We start from the raw sequence: 17,794 nt of genomic DNA, 5'->3' as shown, positions 1-17,794 counted from the left end.
GAAATCCTGTCATTTGCAACAACATGGATGAACCTGGAAGGCATTACACTATGTGAAACAGGGAAGACAGGGAAAGACAAATATTTTATGGTATCACTCACATGTGGAATCTAAAAAAGACCAAAAAAAAGTCAAACTCAGAGAGTAGACTGGTGGTTGCCAGGGTCTGGGGACTGGGGGTAATGACGTGATGTTCTTTAAAGGGTACAAACTTTTAGTTATAAGATGAAAGTCTGAGGAAGCAATGTACAGCATAGTGACTATACTTAATAATACTGCATTATATACTTGACATTCGCTAAAAGTGTAGCCCTTAAGTGTTCTCACACACACACAAGGTAACTCTGTGAGGTGCTGGATGTGTTAATTCACTTGGTTGTGGTGATCACTTTACGACATATATGTATATCAAATCATTGTATTGTATACTTTATATATACACATATTTATTTGGCAAAAATGAAAACTATGAAAGAGAATACGGGGAAATACTTTTATGATTTTGATGTGAAGTGTTTCTAAGCACACAAATTAACACAGAAAACACAGCAAGTGTACAGTTGTGATTGTATACAAATTTTAAACTTCTATAAAGCAATGACCATTAATAAACTATATACTGATATCCTAGAATAAACTATGTTATACACATAACAGACAAAAGATTATTGTCTATAATATAAAAAGACACCACAAATCAATTTTCAAATGGTCAAAAAGAAACACAAATAGCCAACAGACATATGGAAAGATGTAAAACTTCACTGGCAAAGACTTGTAAGGTGAGTTACTTTTTAAAAAACTATCAGTTAGGGCTTCCCTGGTGGCGCAGTGGTTGAGAGTCTGCCTGCCAATGCAGGGGACACGGGTTCGAGCCCTGGTCTGGGAAGATCCCACATGCCGCGGAGCAACTAGGCCCATGAGCCACAATCACTGAGCCTGCGCGTCTGGAGCCTGTGCTCTGCAACAAGAGAGGCCGCGATGGTGAGAGGCCCGCGCACCGCGATGAGGAGTGGCCCCCACTTGCCGCAACTGGAGAGAGCCCTCGCACAGAAACGAAGACCCAACACAGCCATAAATAAATAAACAAAAAAAACAAAACAAACAAAAAAAAACTATCAGTTAGAAAATGTTAAAAGTTTAATAACAGTGGTGTTTATGGAGATGCAGAGAAATGGACACTCTCACCATTATAAGTTCTCAGTATCCATCAAATTATAAAAATTCATACCTTATGGTCTAGCAGTCCCATATCAAATACTTCAAATATTAAATATTCTAAATACTGAAATAAGTGTCCAAATGAATGTGTACAAGGATGTTAATTACTCATAGCACTGGTTGTTATGACAAAAAGATAAATATAATCTAAATGTCCACTGATGTGGGAATGGCTAATTACATGATAGTCACTCGTGATGCTGAACAATAAAACCTGGAGACTACTACAAAGTATGAGGAAGATCTAGGCAGATGCCCAAGACACGCTGTTACATAAAAGTTACAGAATAATACCATTTAAACAGTACATTGGGTTTTCAGAAATGTTTTCTGGAATGATACATACAAAGCCACTTACAATCAGCACAAATTGAGGAGTACATGTAAGAGAGGGGAACATTTCCTCTTTTCTTGATATACTATTTTTTCTGATTGTATTACTATAAGCATATAGTTGACTCCTGAACAACATGGAGGTGAGGGACGCAGTTGAAAGTCCGAGTGTAAATTATAGTTGGCCTTCCATATACTTGGTCCCTCCGTATCCCGGGATTCAACCAACCACAGATCTAGTAATAGTGTAGTATTTATTCTTGGAAAAAAATCTGCAAATAAGTGGACCCATGCAGTTCAAATCCATGTTGTTCAACAGTCAATTGTATTATTTTTGTGATTTAAAGGCCACTCTGCCCATAGCCATCACTTTCAGGAATGTAATCGCCAAGAAAGACCTCCTAACTTTGAGCTAAGTATCTTCCTTCCACCAATTGGCTCCCTCAAGTCTGTCATCTTCCACATTATACTCTCTCAAATGTTTGAAGACAGCTGCCATGTACCTCTCAACCTTCTATTATCCAATTAAATATCCCAGGTCTCTTCATGCATTCCTTAAGTGAACAGTTTTCAGGGCTCTAAAAACACTCTTTTTAGAATGTCAAGACATGTTCCCCTGGGCTCCATCTGACCAGAACAAAGTAGAGTGGATCTACTAACCTTCTTGATTTGGAAACAGTTTCAACAAACAAGATGTTACCATTTCAACCATAAGATTCTAATTAGCTCTTCTGGCTACCATACAAAACTGTTTACTGAAAATATAAGCATGGGGTACAGGGTTCATGGAAACTCTCTATTCTATCTTCAGAATTTTTCTGTAAATCTAAAACTGTCCTAAAATAAATTTTATTAAAAATAATCCATCTAATGAACATATCTACAAATATTAAATGTAATCTGAGGTAAAATTTTCCTCAGAAGGAAGTTTTCTTCACAATTCTCATGTCCTATAGCAATGTGTGATTTGAGTTATATTTTGCTCATATTTGTTTATCCCATAATTCTAGTGATTAATAAAACCACAAAGAAATGCAATAAAACAAGCAGTTTTAACAATAATGTAGGAAAAGTTATTTCATGAATATTCAGAAAAACAAGTATGCTTTCTCTGAAAGTTTAAAAAAAAAAAAGAATAGCCAAAATAAAACTTTAGCTTACTTCTGTTTACTGACTTTAAATTGTAGTGGTATATCAAAATTAAACTAAATCAATTTAAACTTTGAGTTAATTCACAAATATAAATCCTTCAAAACAAGTCCAAATGCATAAAAGAGAGACAGCCATAAGAATAATACATTCGGTCTTTTTTTTTTAAGAAGACATCTAAGTTTGGTTCATGTTTCCTTTTGTAATCATAATGCTGAAGTTTAATGTATATTCATTTGGAAAACTGATTACAGTAAGTTATTTAATAACTGAATATAGTATGGTTTAAAAACAACTATGAAATAATTACCTCAGATAAGTGTTTGCAGATAAGACACATAAAATATCACGAAAAGCCTGTGAATAGAATCAAATCGATGAAATTTCTAAGGAATTAAGTGACGTTTAAAATGGCCTGATTCATTAACAAAAATACCCCCACTAGAAAGAAGTATTTTTATTGTTAAAATGAGTCCTCAGAAACAGTTTAGTTCCAGCTCTACCTCAGGCAAATAATTTCTTGAAGTTGTAACCTCCTTTTCTATTTAAAAAAAAAAAGTATTGGAGCAAATCTTTCAGCTCTAAAATTCTAAGCTTTTTATATGTAGATAACTTCTTAACAGTGTTTAAGTTTATATTTTACTGGGAGGCAGGTGGGTTGTAGGTGGGGGATTGGTTTCCACAAAGGAGGCAGCTTCCTCCAGGTACTTTCAGAGACTATTTTATCTTGACCTTCTAAGCGAATTAGGAATTTCTCTCTATCTACACAGTCTATATGCCTGCTTCACTCAAACTCCTGATTATTATAAAATTAGCTATGGCGTATCTGCTTGCCTGATCTACCTCAGCCTGAAGTGACTGCTACAGAAGGCTTACGAGCACTTATCAAAATGGGACTTCCCTGGTGGTCCAGTGGTTAAGACTCTGCGTGGCTCAGCCAAAAAAAAATAATAATAATAAAGTGTACCAGATGATGATGAGAGAGGGAGGAGTGAAGGCAAAAAAAGTGGAAGCTAACTTTGGCCAAAGAAGCTTTAGCAGCAATTACACACAACTTAAGAAATTTACGGGGAACTTAAAATTTTGCACTCTGCATGATATGTGGCTTGTAACTCACAGATAAACATTGAAAAAAATACGTAACAAAATTTCTACTCTAATGTTAAATTAAATCTAAGTTCAGAATTTTTAACTTCTCTCATTGATTCAAGGGCATCCGGCATGGACGAATGTTTCAAGTAATGAAAATGAGATTATCAGTCTTTTTGGCAAGCAAAAGCCTATTCAAAGGTATAGGTAATAGAATATATGTATTTATAGGAGTCTAAGATTCAATAGTGTTACAGGAAATCATACTAGACATGCCTTCCTCCTTTCCTTCTCAGAAGTGATTTCACACAAGTGAAAAGTTAAATGAACATCAGAAGTATCCCTGAGGTGGAAAATAAGCCATAACAGGAAAAATAAAGACTGAGGTGTTTATGTGGATGCAGAAAGGAGTTAAGCTTTAATGGCTGCAGGGATGGGGTGTGTGTGTGTGTGTGTGTGTGTGTGTGTGTGTGTGTGTGTGTGTGTGTGTGTGTGTGTGTGTGTGTGTGTGTGTGTGTGTGTGTGTGTGTGTGTGTGTGTGTGTGTGTGTGTGTGTGTGTACGCATGCGCCTGCTACTGCACGTGCACGGTTTGAGCTGTGGTATGTTTGGGGGCTAGTATTATGTTTATGAGTCTTAGATCTTGTATCTTTATTTTTAAAATAGTTAATAGTAGATCTAGTTATCATTTTCTCCTGTGCTAGATATCTCCCCACTGAACAGTTAATTCTTGCATTAGTCCCCCCCAAGTGGAGCCTTGTAAGAATAACACAAATTGCCATGATGGAATAGAGAAATATGCTAGCGGAGAAAATCTGCAGCTTGAGCTAAGTAGGGCCAAAGCAATGGAAAGCAGCAAACCTGTGTGTAGTTTACCCATTCGTATCTATCCTGACTCTTTGCACGTGGTCCCTGGGGAACTGGATCAAGGGTGAAACAACACAGATGTACAGGGAGATGCCTTTCTCACTCATAAATTATTCATCTTCTAAGTGAAAACAAAGGAATGAGAAATGTGGGAACTGGAACTACATAGGGAAGATAGGCAATTTGACTTTAAATTTAGAACACTGGCTTCAGCAGAACCACACTTCGTATGACAGTAGAGAAATCATGTTACTGTTATCTGCTTAAAAGCATAAAATACATACTGACTTAAGGCAGGACAACTTTTAAACAATAAAAATAAAGATGGTTCAAAATTGCTAAAAACTGAGGACCCACTGTCTTTAACCAGACTTTCGGATAAACTACTCCCAGACCAAGAAAATCTTCCAGTGGTATTTTAAACATTATTTCTTCTACTGTGATAACATTTTGTTTTTTTGTGAAAACAGTGAACAGTAGAGAATGATATTTTAATGGCTATACAAATTTCTCCTATTCATGTCTCAAAATGGATCAAGACTTTTTTGAATGTGCTTTATATTTGAAAGATACCAAAGTGGTCATTGTACTTTTCTTTTTTAGTACCTATAACAATTGCAATTATTTAATCATTTGGGAAATTATTTGCTGAATGTTCCCCCTGGCTCAGACTGTGAGTTTCAAGATAGGGCTGGGCTTGTCTTATTTATCTCAGTGTACCTACTTTGTTAACGTAGTTCTTAGAACATAGTGGGTAACTGACAAATTTCTTTCGAAAGAATAAGTAAAAATATCTTTTCTAATGTGGCTTTCAGAAAAAAACCCACATAATACTAGATAAAGAAAAATCTGAATAAAAAAAGTTTTTTAGGGAGGGAAGAGTTCATCCTAAAAGTAAGACAGAATTCTGAGCTATCAGCATTAATCTAAGTCCTTGTCTTGAACCCAAAAGCAAGTGAAAAAATTTTTAAATACCTTTTTAAAGATAAAATAAGTAATCACCATAACGATTGGAAGCAACAATGTCTCTGTGTATCTCAGTGGTGTCTGAAATATAGCAAATTATTCAAAATAATTATTTATTAAATTTTACATTAAATGAATGAAAATGTATGTCAAATTGAGTGTCACAATAAGATTTTGTAAAGGTAAAAGATACCTTTGTCATTAACAGACTATATATTTATCGAGTTTCATGTTCTAATACAAGAATCAAAATTATAAAATAGTTACACAAATATATCAAATAGTTTTAACGATAAAAACTATTAAAATTAGCTATGGATATTATTTTTTCCTTTCTTTTGGTTTTATCTTTTCTTTATTTCTATTATATAATAGTAAGTTTAAAATGTGTGTTTACTGATCCCTGGGCCCTAGATTATCATTTCCTGGGCCGCAAATTCTATTATTTTCATTTGTGAAACTATAGAACTAACAATGAAGTTACACTAAGTAATTACTGTAAGTATGAGTAAGTACTAAAATAATAGCAGCAGCTAAATAATTCTCGTGAATTGTGATAGAGAGTGATTTACCATGTAACAAAATTATATATTTCTTGAAGGCAGGAATCAAGTCATTTTACTCTTCATAGTCCGACTACAAACTGCCTCACAGATAATTAGTGGTCAATAATTGTTTCTGAATAAATGTATGACTGATTGGATAGATAAGAGAATAATAGATGATTAGTAGTATATCTTTCTTGGCAATGTCTTATTTTAAAAGTTTGTAATATTTGGGATGTTAAGTGAAAAAAACTGAACTTTTAAAAAACAAAAACAAGAATTTGGGTTTATGTTTCCTGAGTGGTCTCATACTTCCAACTGACCTAGATTATTAAAAGTAAGTGAACTGTAGTAACAGTAATTGACTATGGGTCATACAGTATATTATGCACTCGCCCTGGTAGGGGCCATTGTTTACTGATTTTACACATAAACCAGGTGAGGAAGGCCATATAATTAGCAAAAGTTACCATAAAAAAATGATAGAGTAAGTAAATTGGGTGTTTCTGAATAAAATTTTTGAGTTTCCGATTAAAGGGAAAACTTAAGAGCAAGAACCCATTATACCTGTAGAAGAGAAAAAAAGAAACATTCATACCACTTTTTCCATGAAGTCAAATTCAGGAGCACAGGTGTAAATTAAAGTATCAAAATCTGTATATCTTAAGATTCTGGCTGCAATAAGGTCACTCAGGCGAATCTGGAAGAAAATAAAAACAAATTAAAATTACACAAATAATTATAGTTAATAATAATTGGTTTGATGTAATAGTAACAAATTCTACAGAGAAGATAAATCCAAGGTACATGGATGCCTCTCCAAAAAAACAAAAAATACAGTGAACCACATTATGTGCTGAATTATGAAGAAAATTGAAAACAAACAGAAATAGCAAGAGAAATGAAAAGGAAAAAGAAGTTCAGAAAAAGCAAGCAGAGAAGGTGATAATGTAAAGAATGAGCTAAAATCAACATCTGCTGGGCACAAACCACCATGCAGTTGATCATGAGATTTTATAATCAGATCATTTATCAAGAAAAAAACAATTTCAGTTAACTCCTTTCACCACACATTGTAAATCATGAACAAATTTTCCATGCACTGTCATTTTCACAAAGCCTCATACATTGAGCACAATTTTTGGTGCTTCTTGAATTTTTCAGACATACATTCAAGCCATTAACTATGAGAGCTATTCTTCAAGAGAATTACAACAACTATACATACTACTTTGATTTAGTTACTCGATCTCAAAGGACTTTAACATAAACACCACCAACCAAATCCAATGTAGAACTATTTTCTACCGATTATTTATTACCTACTTCGGTGAGACAATTATTTTTACACTGCATTCTTAGAAGGCCAGATAAAGAAAAATATTTGGCATGCAAAACATTAACTCAAACTACTTTACAAGGACATAAATTATTATATATCAACTTTGATGATTATCTATGGTTTGCATTTATTCATGATTCCCCTTATCTACCAGTACCAAGGATAATTTACAGTTAACTTTATTTTTCTAATTTAGAATAGGCCTGGTGACTAATTATAATTTAACCAAGCCACTTTAGTTTCAAGTCTTTCTCACAGCTGTCACATAGAAGTCACTTAAGAATACCAAGGGGTGTGTGTGTGTGTGTGTGTGTGTGTGTGTGTGTGTGTGTGTGTGTGCGTGCGTGTTAGGATTTGTAAAGAGTTGGGTGACAATGTGGAGCAAGGCAAGAAAGAAAATAACAGACCAACTTAATAAATAACTTAGGAGGCCTAAATAAAGTTTACCATAAAATGTATACCCCCTACAGAATAAAAATTTAAGAACAACAAATAAACCTAGTAATCCACTCTGCAGATCTAACAATAAATGGCAAATAAATCCTTACATTTTGAAATTTTATTTAACATGAACATGTATGCAGGCTCAATTCTCCTGGATAGTGACAGCACTTGACATTTTAAGAGAGTAACCACTATCTATAATCCCTTGTTAAAGTTGAAGCAATTTCAGCATTAGACAGAGTCCTAATTGGAGAGTACTATATAAGGTAAATTTCAGAGTAGATTATTGTATGATACACTCATCTATCCTCATATCCAAACAGAAAGTGCTGAAAAGTCAAAAGTTAAAATCATGCATTGTTTTCTATTCCCAAAACAAACTAGTTAATAGGAACTTTTGCTTTGAAAAGGGCCATTATTTGAGGTATTAGCCTTAAAACAGACAGAAACAACATGCATGAGGGATGTGGTCCATATATTTTCTAGAAGTTGAAAAGACAGAGAATTTTTATCATTCTCTTTATACAAGAAGAACTTTAAAAATATCAAATCACATCTTAATTTTAGTCTATAATTATAAATAAAACTATATTGAATAAATAAAATTAAAAAAAAACTATATTGAGATCTTGAGTTCTATATTGCAAAGCTGAGTACAGACTGTTCATATGTTAACATTTACAATGAATTAATAACTTATTAAACAAACAATTTGTATTTTAACCAAAATATAAACAACTACTTAACGTATTTTTTTCCTAGAAGGCTAAGTCACCATTCATTGATATACTTTCTTCTTAGTGGGTTGAAAAGATCTGCAGGGTATTAGTACTGACTCTGCCAATAACTAGTTTGGGACCTTGAAGAAGGCACTTAACCTCTATAAAATGAAGAGGTTTCATTTAAAAATAGATGGTTTCAAAGTCTTCATCCAACTAAATATTTATAGAAATTCTAATGTTTTAACTAGAAAGTACTTACATGGTCTGAAACACCTAAAATTTTAGATGTCAGAAATTTCAAAATGATTGTCCCACAAAACCAAGCACTACCTTGAATTATCTAGAAAATAAACAAAATAGATAGATGTCAGAAGACCAAAAGGTCCTTCTTCCTGGAAATTAAACCTCCTATTAATAAGTCTTAAGTGAAAGGGAAACACAAACTCAAAAAAAATTTTTTTTTAAATATGGTAATGAAAACTACATATTAGAAACTAAGGGATGCATGTAAATCAATGATCAGAAGAAAATTCATGGCCTCATAAACTTTTATCAATAAAAATGAAAGTAAATAAATGAAAAGCTTGACTCAAATATCTAGATAAAGAACAACAAAATAAACAAAACACATGAAAAGAAATATTCAAGGGAAGAATAGTCTATTATATTTAGACCTATGTGCATCCATTTTGTTGTCCTTTACTTCTTCTGGATGTTCTAACATTCCTTCTCTCATCATTTACTTCCTGTTTCAAGGACTTTTATTAATCATTATTTAAGGGTTGTTCTGCTAGCAACAAATTCTTAGTTTTCCTTCATCTGAGAATATATTTTACTTTCCCCTTCATTCCTAAAAGACACTTTCACTGGATATATAACTTGTGGTTGACAATTCTTTCCAGCATTTACAAATGTTGTGCCACCTCCTTCTGGCTCCCATAGTTTCAGATGAGAAGTCTGCTGTAAATTCGAATCAGTTTTGCCCTAAAGGTAATGCATCATTTCCCTCTGTCTGCTTTCAAGACTTTCTTTGCCTTTAGTTTGCAGAAGTTGAATTATGATGTGTCTTGGCATGGATTTTGTTGGCTTTATCCTGCTTGGGATTAACTCAGTTTCTTGACTCTGTAGAGTTACGTCTTTTACCAAATTTGGAAAGTTCTCAGCCATTACTTCTTTTTTTTTTTAACATCTTTATTGGAGTATAATTGCGTTACAATGGTATGTTAGTTTCTGCTTTATAACAAAGTGAATCAGTTATACATATACATATGTCCCCATATCTCTTCCCTCTTGCGTCTCCCTCCCTCCCACCCTCCCTATCCCACCCCTCTAGGTGGTCACAAAGCACCGAGCTGATCTCCCTGTGCTATGCGGCTGCTTCCCACTAGCTATCTATTTTATGCCATTACTTCTTCAAATACTTTTTCAGGCCCACTCTCTTTTTCCTCTCCTGTGGAACTTCCATGATACAAATATTAAATCTTCTGTTATTGTCCCACACTTCCCTAAGCCTCTATCATTTTTTTCCAGTTACTTTTCCTCTGTTGTTTAGATTGGGTAATTTCTATTGTTCTATCTTCAAGTACACTAATTGCTTTCTTTGTTATATTCATTCTTCTATGAAGCTCATTCACTGTTTTTTATTTCAGTTACAGTATTTTTCAAGTTATTCTTTTTTTAAAAAAATTCCCAAGTTATTCCTTTTTTTAAAAAAAAAATTTCTATTTCTTTGGTGATATTTTGTTTGCTTCTAGAGTACTTATAATTGCTCACTGAAGTATTTTTATGATGACTGGTTTAAAATTCTTGCCAAATAATCCCAACATCTTACTCACCTGAGTGTTAACATCTTTTTTTTTTTTTTTAAACATGATTGGAGTGGGTTTTTAAAATTTATTTATTTATTTATTTATTTATTTATTTATGGCTGTGTTGGGTCTTTGTTTCTGTGCGAGGGCTTTCTCTAGTTGTGGCAAGCGGGGGCCACTCTTCATCGCGGTGTGCGGGCCTCTCACTATCGCGGCCTCTCTTGTTGCGGAGCACAGGCTCCAGACGCGCAGGCTCAGTAATTGTGGCTCACGGGCCCAGCTGCTCCGCGGCATGTGGGATCTTCCCAGACCAGGGCTCGAACCCGTGTGCCCTGCATTGGCAGGCAGACTCTCAACCACTGCGCCACCAGGGAAGCCCTTAACATCTCTTTATTGCCTTTTCTCATTCAAGTTGTAATTTTCCTTATCCTTATTACATGATAAGTGGTTTTACACATTTTTTAAAAAAAATTTAAATTTCAAAAATATTAGATTTATTCAGATACTATGCATTTTTTTCTCCCTAATATATATGGCATATTTTCAAAAATATGGTTTTTGTTTGTTGCCAAAGAGTAGAAATGCAATTAACTTTTGAATATTAATCTTATATCTAGCCATGTTATTGAATTTTTATAATTTCTAATAATTATTTTGTTTTATGTGTAAATAATGATATAATAAATTTTGATTTTTCTTTCCATTTCTTTTCTAATCCTGTTATTTACTTTCTTGCTTTTACATGTTTGAACCTTTAATAAAATGTGAAAAAACATATTTATCTTGATCTTCATAAATGGAATACTCCAAATATCTCTCCTGCAAAACCAATGACTGTTGAAGAATTTTATTGGGTTAAGTAAACTCCCTGCTATTTCTTCTGTGCTAAGAGTTTTTATCATAAATGGGTGTTTAATTTTATGAAATTTATTTTCTGCATCTAATGAGATGATCATAAAGTATTTTTCTCCTTTAATTTGCTAGTGTGATAATTTACATTTATAAATTTTACAGAAACATCTTTGCACTCCTGGGATGAACCCAATTTGACAAGAATGGATTATCCCTTTTTTTTACAAAAACATAAGAAAAAAGACATAAAAAAGACATAAAAAGCCAGAATGTCTTCTGCGTTGTTCAGATGACTACCATGACTAATTTCTCCCTTTTGCAAGAGATTGATGGTATTAATTATATCAGTTTTAAAACATAAATATAAGCTGAACATTCATTATATCTTAACCGTTCTCTCCTTAGATTTTTGTTTCTTTGAAATTCTTGACTTGAAAGCATTTTATTCTTTGCAGTCTAAAATTGAAAATATTTAAGACAATAAATTTTCCTCTGAACACAACTTTGGCAGAATTCCCTAAACATCCACAGATACTGCTCTATTTGTTGTCATTTTTCAGTAATTTGTAATTAAAATTTTGACTTCCTTTTGAGTTAAATTATTAAATAAAAATCTTTAAATTTTCTGTTGATTTCTTGGTTTAATCTTTAAAAAAACAAGCTTTGCCAATTTTTCTGAAGTAAAAAAAAATCAAATATTAGAAGGGTCATATTCAATAACAAGTGTATTTTCACCATAGGGGATGGGAGAATGCTTCCAGCAATAAGAAACTGGCAACTCATTCCATTTTGTTTGTTTGTATTCTGAGTGGCTATCTACCCTCTTATCATTTCCAGTTTTACTGTACCAATATAAAATATGTAATCATAGAGTTCTTCAATATGGTAGATTTTATTTTTTAGTAGGACTACATTAAAGACCTAGAGAAAAAGAATGTCATCTGTCTGATATTATGAGAATTAGTCATTGCAGTGCCTACTTAATAAGGTACTTATTTTACTTTGTAACATAACATACAAATATAGAGGTAATATGGGTCATCCATTTGTACATTTGCAAAGAAGTCAAACAAAGATCAGGTAGTGGCTGAGTTGAAATAAAAAGGGACTGGGAGATTGTAGGGAAAATGTTAAAAGGACAAAAATAATAAGAGTCTAAAGTTGGAAGCCAAAGGAAAGATAGATGATGGATAAATGTAGAGAAAAGACAAAGGGAAAGTGGGGACAGAACTACAGACTGAGTTATTTTGAAGAGAATGTTAGTAAACCTAAAGAAAGAAACTCAAAGCAAATAGAAAAAAAATTAAAAGCAAGGTAGCAGGGTATAGTAGAAGGAAAAGTAAAGAAGAAAGGCCTGAGGGTAGTGCTGAAATAAATGAACTAACTTCTTGAAAATGACTTGTAGATGTCGCTAAGGAGTGTTTCCCACCTTATGTAAGTAGCTATTCATAATATTTACTAACTATAAATCATTCATTTTTAAAGCATATTATCTGTACTCAGTTTATAGAAATAAAAAAGGATTTGAAGAAATTGTGTTAAAAATGTTGAAGCTTACCCAAAAGTGGAGTCCAGATGCACCCAATCTTTGAATTTTATTTCTCTTTAAAATTATCACCTAAAATGCATATGACATAAAATAACACAATTAAATTAAATTAACTTTTTTAAAATTACATTTCAAAAATTACACATTTCAGAAATTACACAGCCACCTCCTTCCATCTTGGCTATAACCAGTCATTTTCCTTCTTAATTGTTGATTTTTCTGAATTTGGACATGGAAAATTTCTTTGGGGTGAAAGCCAAATGCTTTGTGTACCAAAAAGTTGACCCTAGAATCAAGTTAATTCCTCACTGAGTTACTTGGGACGTTTTATGCAGGGCATCTCCTCTGAGGAGATAGATGGTGTGTGGAAGGTATGTCCATGCAAGCGTACATGTAAGTTACCCAGCAAAATTACTGGTCTAAATTAACATGAAAATCCTTCCTCTCCAAACTCCCAAATATTTTAAAATGTTTAAAAAATATATATCTAACTGAATTTATATAAAAGAAAAGGAACTTTCCAAGTTCCAGAGAAAAGAAGGTGTTTTTAAAAAAGTAAAACATTAATTAGGAGAGTTTTTAAGGAGTTGGCAGTTTTTAAGGAGGTCTGTAGAACAGGGTTACAACTATGGGCTTGTATTAAAAGGGAGGGCAGCAGAAGAAGACTTGGGACTATGAAAGGTAAGAAACTGGAATTAAGACTCATGCATACAGCTGGGGTCCTCAAAAACTATACCCTTGGTGCTATCGACTGAATGTGTACGTCCCTCCACCGATCCTGTGTTGAAACCCTAAGCCCCAATGTGACATATTTAGAGGTGGAAACTTTGTGAGGTAATTAGATCATGAAGGTGGGAACCTCATAAATGGGATTAGTGCCTTTCTAAGGACAGACATGAGAGAGATGATCCCTCTCTCCATCATGGGAGGATACAATGAAGATATCTGTCTGCAAATCAAGAAGAGAGTCCTCATCAAAAACTAAATCAGCTGACACCTTGATCTCGGACTTCCCAGCATCTAGAACTGTAAGAAATAGATTTCTGTGTAAGCCACCCATTCTGGTATTTTTGTTATAGCAGCTTGAACTGACAAAGACATGCAGGGACAAGGAATACTCCTCCTATTATCTCTACAAATTGGTAAGGTATTTGTTTATTCCCAAGTTTGTGTTGGAAAAACAAAAGGCTCCAATGAAAAACAAATCTTAGGCCTGTGTATTGCTAAGATTTGGAGGAGAATTTTGCATCATCTAATTGGCCCAAGATGAGCCAGGATTCCTGAACTTCCAACAATAGGAAAATATAAATGTACCAGATTACACAATGCAAAATTGTTTGTAAATGCAAAATACAAGAAATAAACAAAATGCCCAGACTTAGGAGAGTGGTTGAATTATCTATGGAATATGCAGAAGGGAATACTTACTATGAAATTATAAGAAAGAATGAAGAGCTCCGTAAACTGATATGTAGTGATATCTAGGAAAGGTTGCTAAGTGATACCCAGAATAGGTTGATAAATCAAAATGCAAAAGACTATAGTATGCTACCTTTTATGTAAGTAGGAGGGGGGATAATAAAATATACATGTAATATTTATTAGTGCAAAAAAGAAAAAAAACCAACTAAATGGGTAAACCAGAAAACCAATGAGATATCTCACTTATAAGAAATAGGTAGGACCAAGGTAAAAAGAAAGGTGGACAGAATGGGGTGGAAGGAATGAGAGGGAGTGACATTTTCTGAGTATAAGATTTGTATATTTCTTATTGTTAGAAACATGGTAATATTTCACTACAAAAATAAATTAATTAAAATCAATCAGGATGGAACTCCTGCTTCTGGTCAAATTGGTATAACAGGAAACACATTTACTTTCTCATCTGAAACAACTAAGCACTAGCAAAATAGATTATAAGAGACTACTATGAAAAATTAGATGCCAACAAATTATATAGCAAGAAAAAAATGGATTCATTCCTAGATGCATATAATCTACCAAGACAGAATCATGAAGAAACAAAAACTCTGAACACATCTATGACTAGTAAGGATATTGAATCAGTAATCAAAAATCTCTCAACAAAGAAAAACCAGGACCAGTTGGCTTCACTGGTGAATTCTACCAAACATTTATAGAAGAATTAATGTCAGTCCTTCTCAAACTCTTCCAAAAAATTAAAGAGAAAGAAACAATTCCAAACATATTTCATGAAGCCAGCATGACTCTGATATCAAAGCCAGACAAGGACACTACAAGAAAACTAAACCATAGACAAATATCCCAGGTGAACACAGATGCAAAAATTCTCATTAAAATACTATCAAACTAAATTTAACATCACATTAAATGAATCATACACCATGATCAAGTGATATTTATCTTTGCCATGCTAGGATGGTTCAACATATGTAAATCAATTAATGTGATACACTATGTTAACAGAATAAGGGATAAAAATCACACGATCATTTCAATCAATGCAGAAAAGAATTTGACAAAATTTGACATCCTTTCATGATAAAAACTCTCAACAAACTAAAAATAAAGGGAAAGTATCTCAATATAATAAAGGCTATATCTGAATACACTCAGTGGTGAAAAACTGAACGCTTTTCCTCTAAGATCAGGAACAAGGCAAGGATGCCAACTCCCACCATTTCTATCCAATACAGTACTGAAGTCCTAGTTAGAGCAATTAAGCAAGAAAAAGAAATAAAAGGTATAAAAATTGAGAAGGAAAATGTAAAATTATCTCTGTTCACAGATGGCATGATCTTCTATGTAGAAAACACTAAAGATTCTACATACACACACACACGTAAACTGTTAGAATAAACAAGTTCTGCAAAGTAGCAGGATACAAACTCAACAAAGAAACTATGTTGCATTTCTATACACTAACAATGAACTATCTAAAAAGGAAATTAAGAAAACAATCCCACTTATAATAGCCTCAAAAAGAATAAAATATTAAGAATAAACATAACCAAAGAGGTGAAAGACTTATACACTGAATACATTGCTGAAAGAAATTAAAGAAGACACAAATGAAAAGACAGTATTTGTCTTTCTCTTTCTGACTTATGTCACATAATTATGCCCTCAAGTTCTATCCATGCTGTCACAGATGGTAGGAAAACCTTTAGCTACCATTTCCAGGGCCCTTCATTTGTGTGAGCCAGACTGAGATCTAATATTATATTCCTTTCATCTGAAGGACCTCCTTTAACATAAAAGTCATAAAGTCTTTATTTTGCCTGCATTTTTGAAAGATATGTTTGCTGGATATAGAATTATAGATAGTATTTTAAAATATTTTAAAGATGCTGCTTGACTGTTTTGTTGCTTGCACTTTTTTCTTATGAAAAATCTGACATCCTTACTCTTTGTTCTTCTGTATTTAACATGTCTTAATTCTCTTGCTACTCCCAAGATTTTTTCTTTATTGCTGATCTTGAACAATTTGATAATATGCTTACTCTAGCTCTATGATTTTTGTATTTGAGATTCACTGATATTCTTCATCTCTGAGATTATAATTTTCAGCAAATTTGGAAAATTTTTGGTCATTATTTCTTCAAATATTTTTCTACTTCCTCCCAACTCCCCTCATTTAGAAATGTACTGTACTTTTCCTACATGAACTGTGAAATGTAAAGGAGGGATTGGAATATCATCATTTTGCAATCCCTACTGAATTAATGGATCTGGTACTAAGCGCTGATCATAAAAAGAGACGCACCAGATAATATGTGCCTCCTGACTGAAGAACAATACTATATACTTGCCGAAGGAATTAAATCTGAACATGTCCAGGTATTAGACCCAAGTATTAATATAAATACAGAAGACAAAAGAAGATGTAAAGCAGCACCATGAGGATTCAGGAGCAAAATCTAGACCACAGGACCCTTCACATGTTCAGTGACCCAGGTAAAAAAAAATATCCCGGGGGAAAAAACAGGGAGACATATTGGAAACCTATAGATAAAAATAGAAACTTAAGTGATGAAACTATAAAGAAAAGCCTGGAGTGATCACCATAGTCATGATAGTCACTACTGTTTTAGAGCAGCTCAAGGGAGTTATGATTGAGGCAGGTTACATGGAAGGCTTCTAGAATGGTTAGAAAAGTTCTGGTTTTGACTTGATGGTAGTTTAAGGATGTTTGCCAAATAACAGTCCACTAATCAGTACTTATCAGTACTAGTCAGAACTAAGTACATAAAACATTGGTTTTATGAGGTTTTCTACGTCTGTGCTATATTTTAAAATAAAAAATGTTTTCATAAAAAGAGGTGGATGAGCACACTGTTACAAGTCCTCTACTTTGTAATACTGAAAAAGTTTGACAAAATGTTGAAAAGAAAGGGCCTATGTCTTTTGGGAGAGAGAAAGAGGAGAAATTACTTACTGGGAGGCAAAAAAAAAAAAGGTATGGGGAGAAAAAATGTTAAAAACCTAAATCTCAAAAGATCCAGTCAATGCACGATACATGGAAAAGTGCTATATTTTGGTATTTCTGTAGTAAATTATCATTTCTGGTCATTGTGGAAAGAGAACATCCTAGGAACATTCCAGTGGAGGAGAACATTCCAGGTTCTGGCTTATGAATATCGGAAGTGTGACTATAAGGTAATAAAACTGATTTACGGAACCACCATTCCAAATACAACTCTGAGTGTTATTCCATGAAAGTAAGTCACATGAAGAAACTACACACTTACTATAATTATGTTGCCACTGCTCAAAACAGTTTGGAACTCCTCTTTATAAACTATCTTTAGAGATTATTTCCTTATGGGTGCAAGAAAATAGGTCTTATTACTTTGTTGTCACACTATATTTTGATCAAGATCTGTATTACCCAGCCCAATCACCCACCTTATTCACAAGACTTTG

General features: G+C 33.4%; 1 protein-coding gene across 1 annotated transcript in view; it reads right to left on the bottom strand.

The window, feature by feature from the left end:
* The window catches only part of DPY19L2 (dpy-19 like 2), a 98,798-nt gene that overhangs the window by 40,131 nt on the left and 40,873 nt on the right, over window positions 1-17,794 (bottom strand). Inside the window, exons 12-16 of the mRNA XM_036863844.1 lie at window positions 12,896-12,955; window positions 8,937-9,017; window positions 6,768-6,869; window positions 5,634-5,705; window positions 3,014-3,060 (exon numbers count right to left, since the gene is read on the bottom strand). Coding sequence (XP_036719739.1) covers window positions 3,014-3,060; window positions 5,634-5,705; window positions 6,768-6,869; window positions 8,937-9,017; window positions 12,896-12,955 — 362 coding nt within the window. The remainder of the gene's footprint in view (window positions 1-3,013; window positions 3,061-5,633; window positions 5,706-6,767; window positions 6,870-8,936; window positions 9,018-12,895; window positions 12,956-17,794) is intronic.

The sequence above is a fragment of the Balaenoptera musculus genome, chromosome 9 (assembly GCF_009873245.2).
Source record: "Balaenoptera musculus isolate JJ_BM4_2016_0621 chromosome 9, mBalMus1.pri.v3, whole genome shotgun sequence".
Lineage (NCBI taxonomy): Eukaryota > Metazoa > Chordata > Mammalia > Artiodactyla > Balaenopteridae > Balaenoptera > Balaenoptera musculus.
This window is presented reverse-complemented; position numbering and strand designations above follow the sequence as displayed.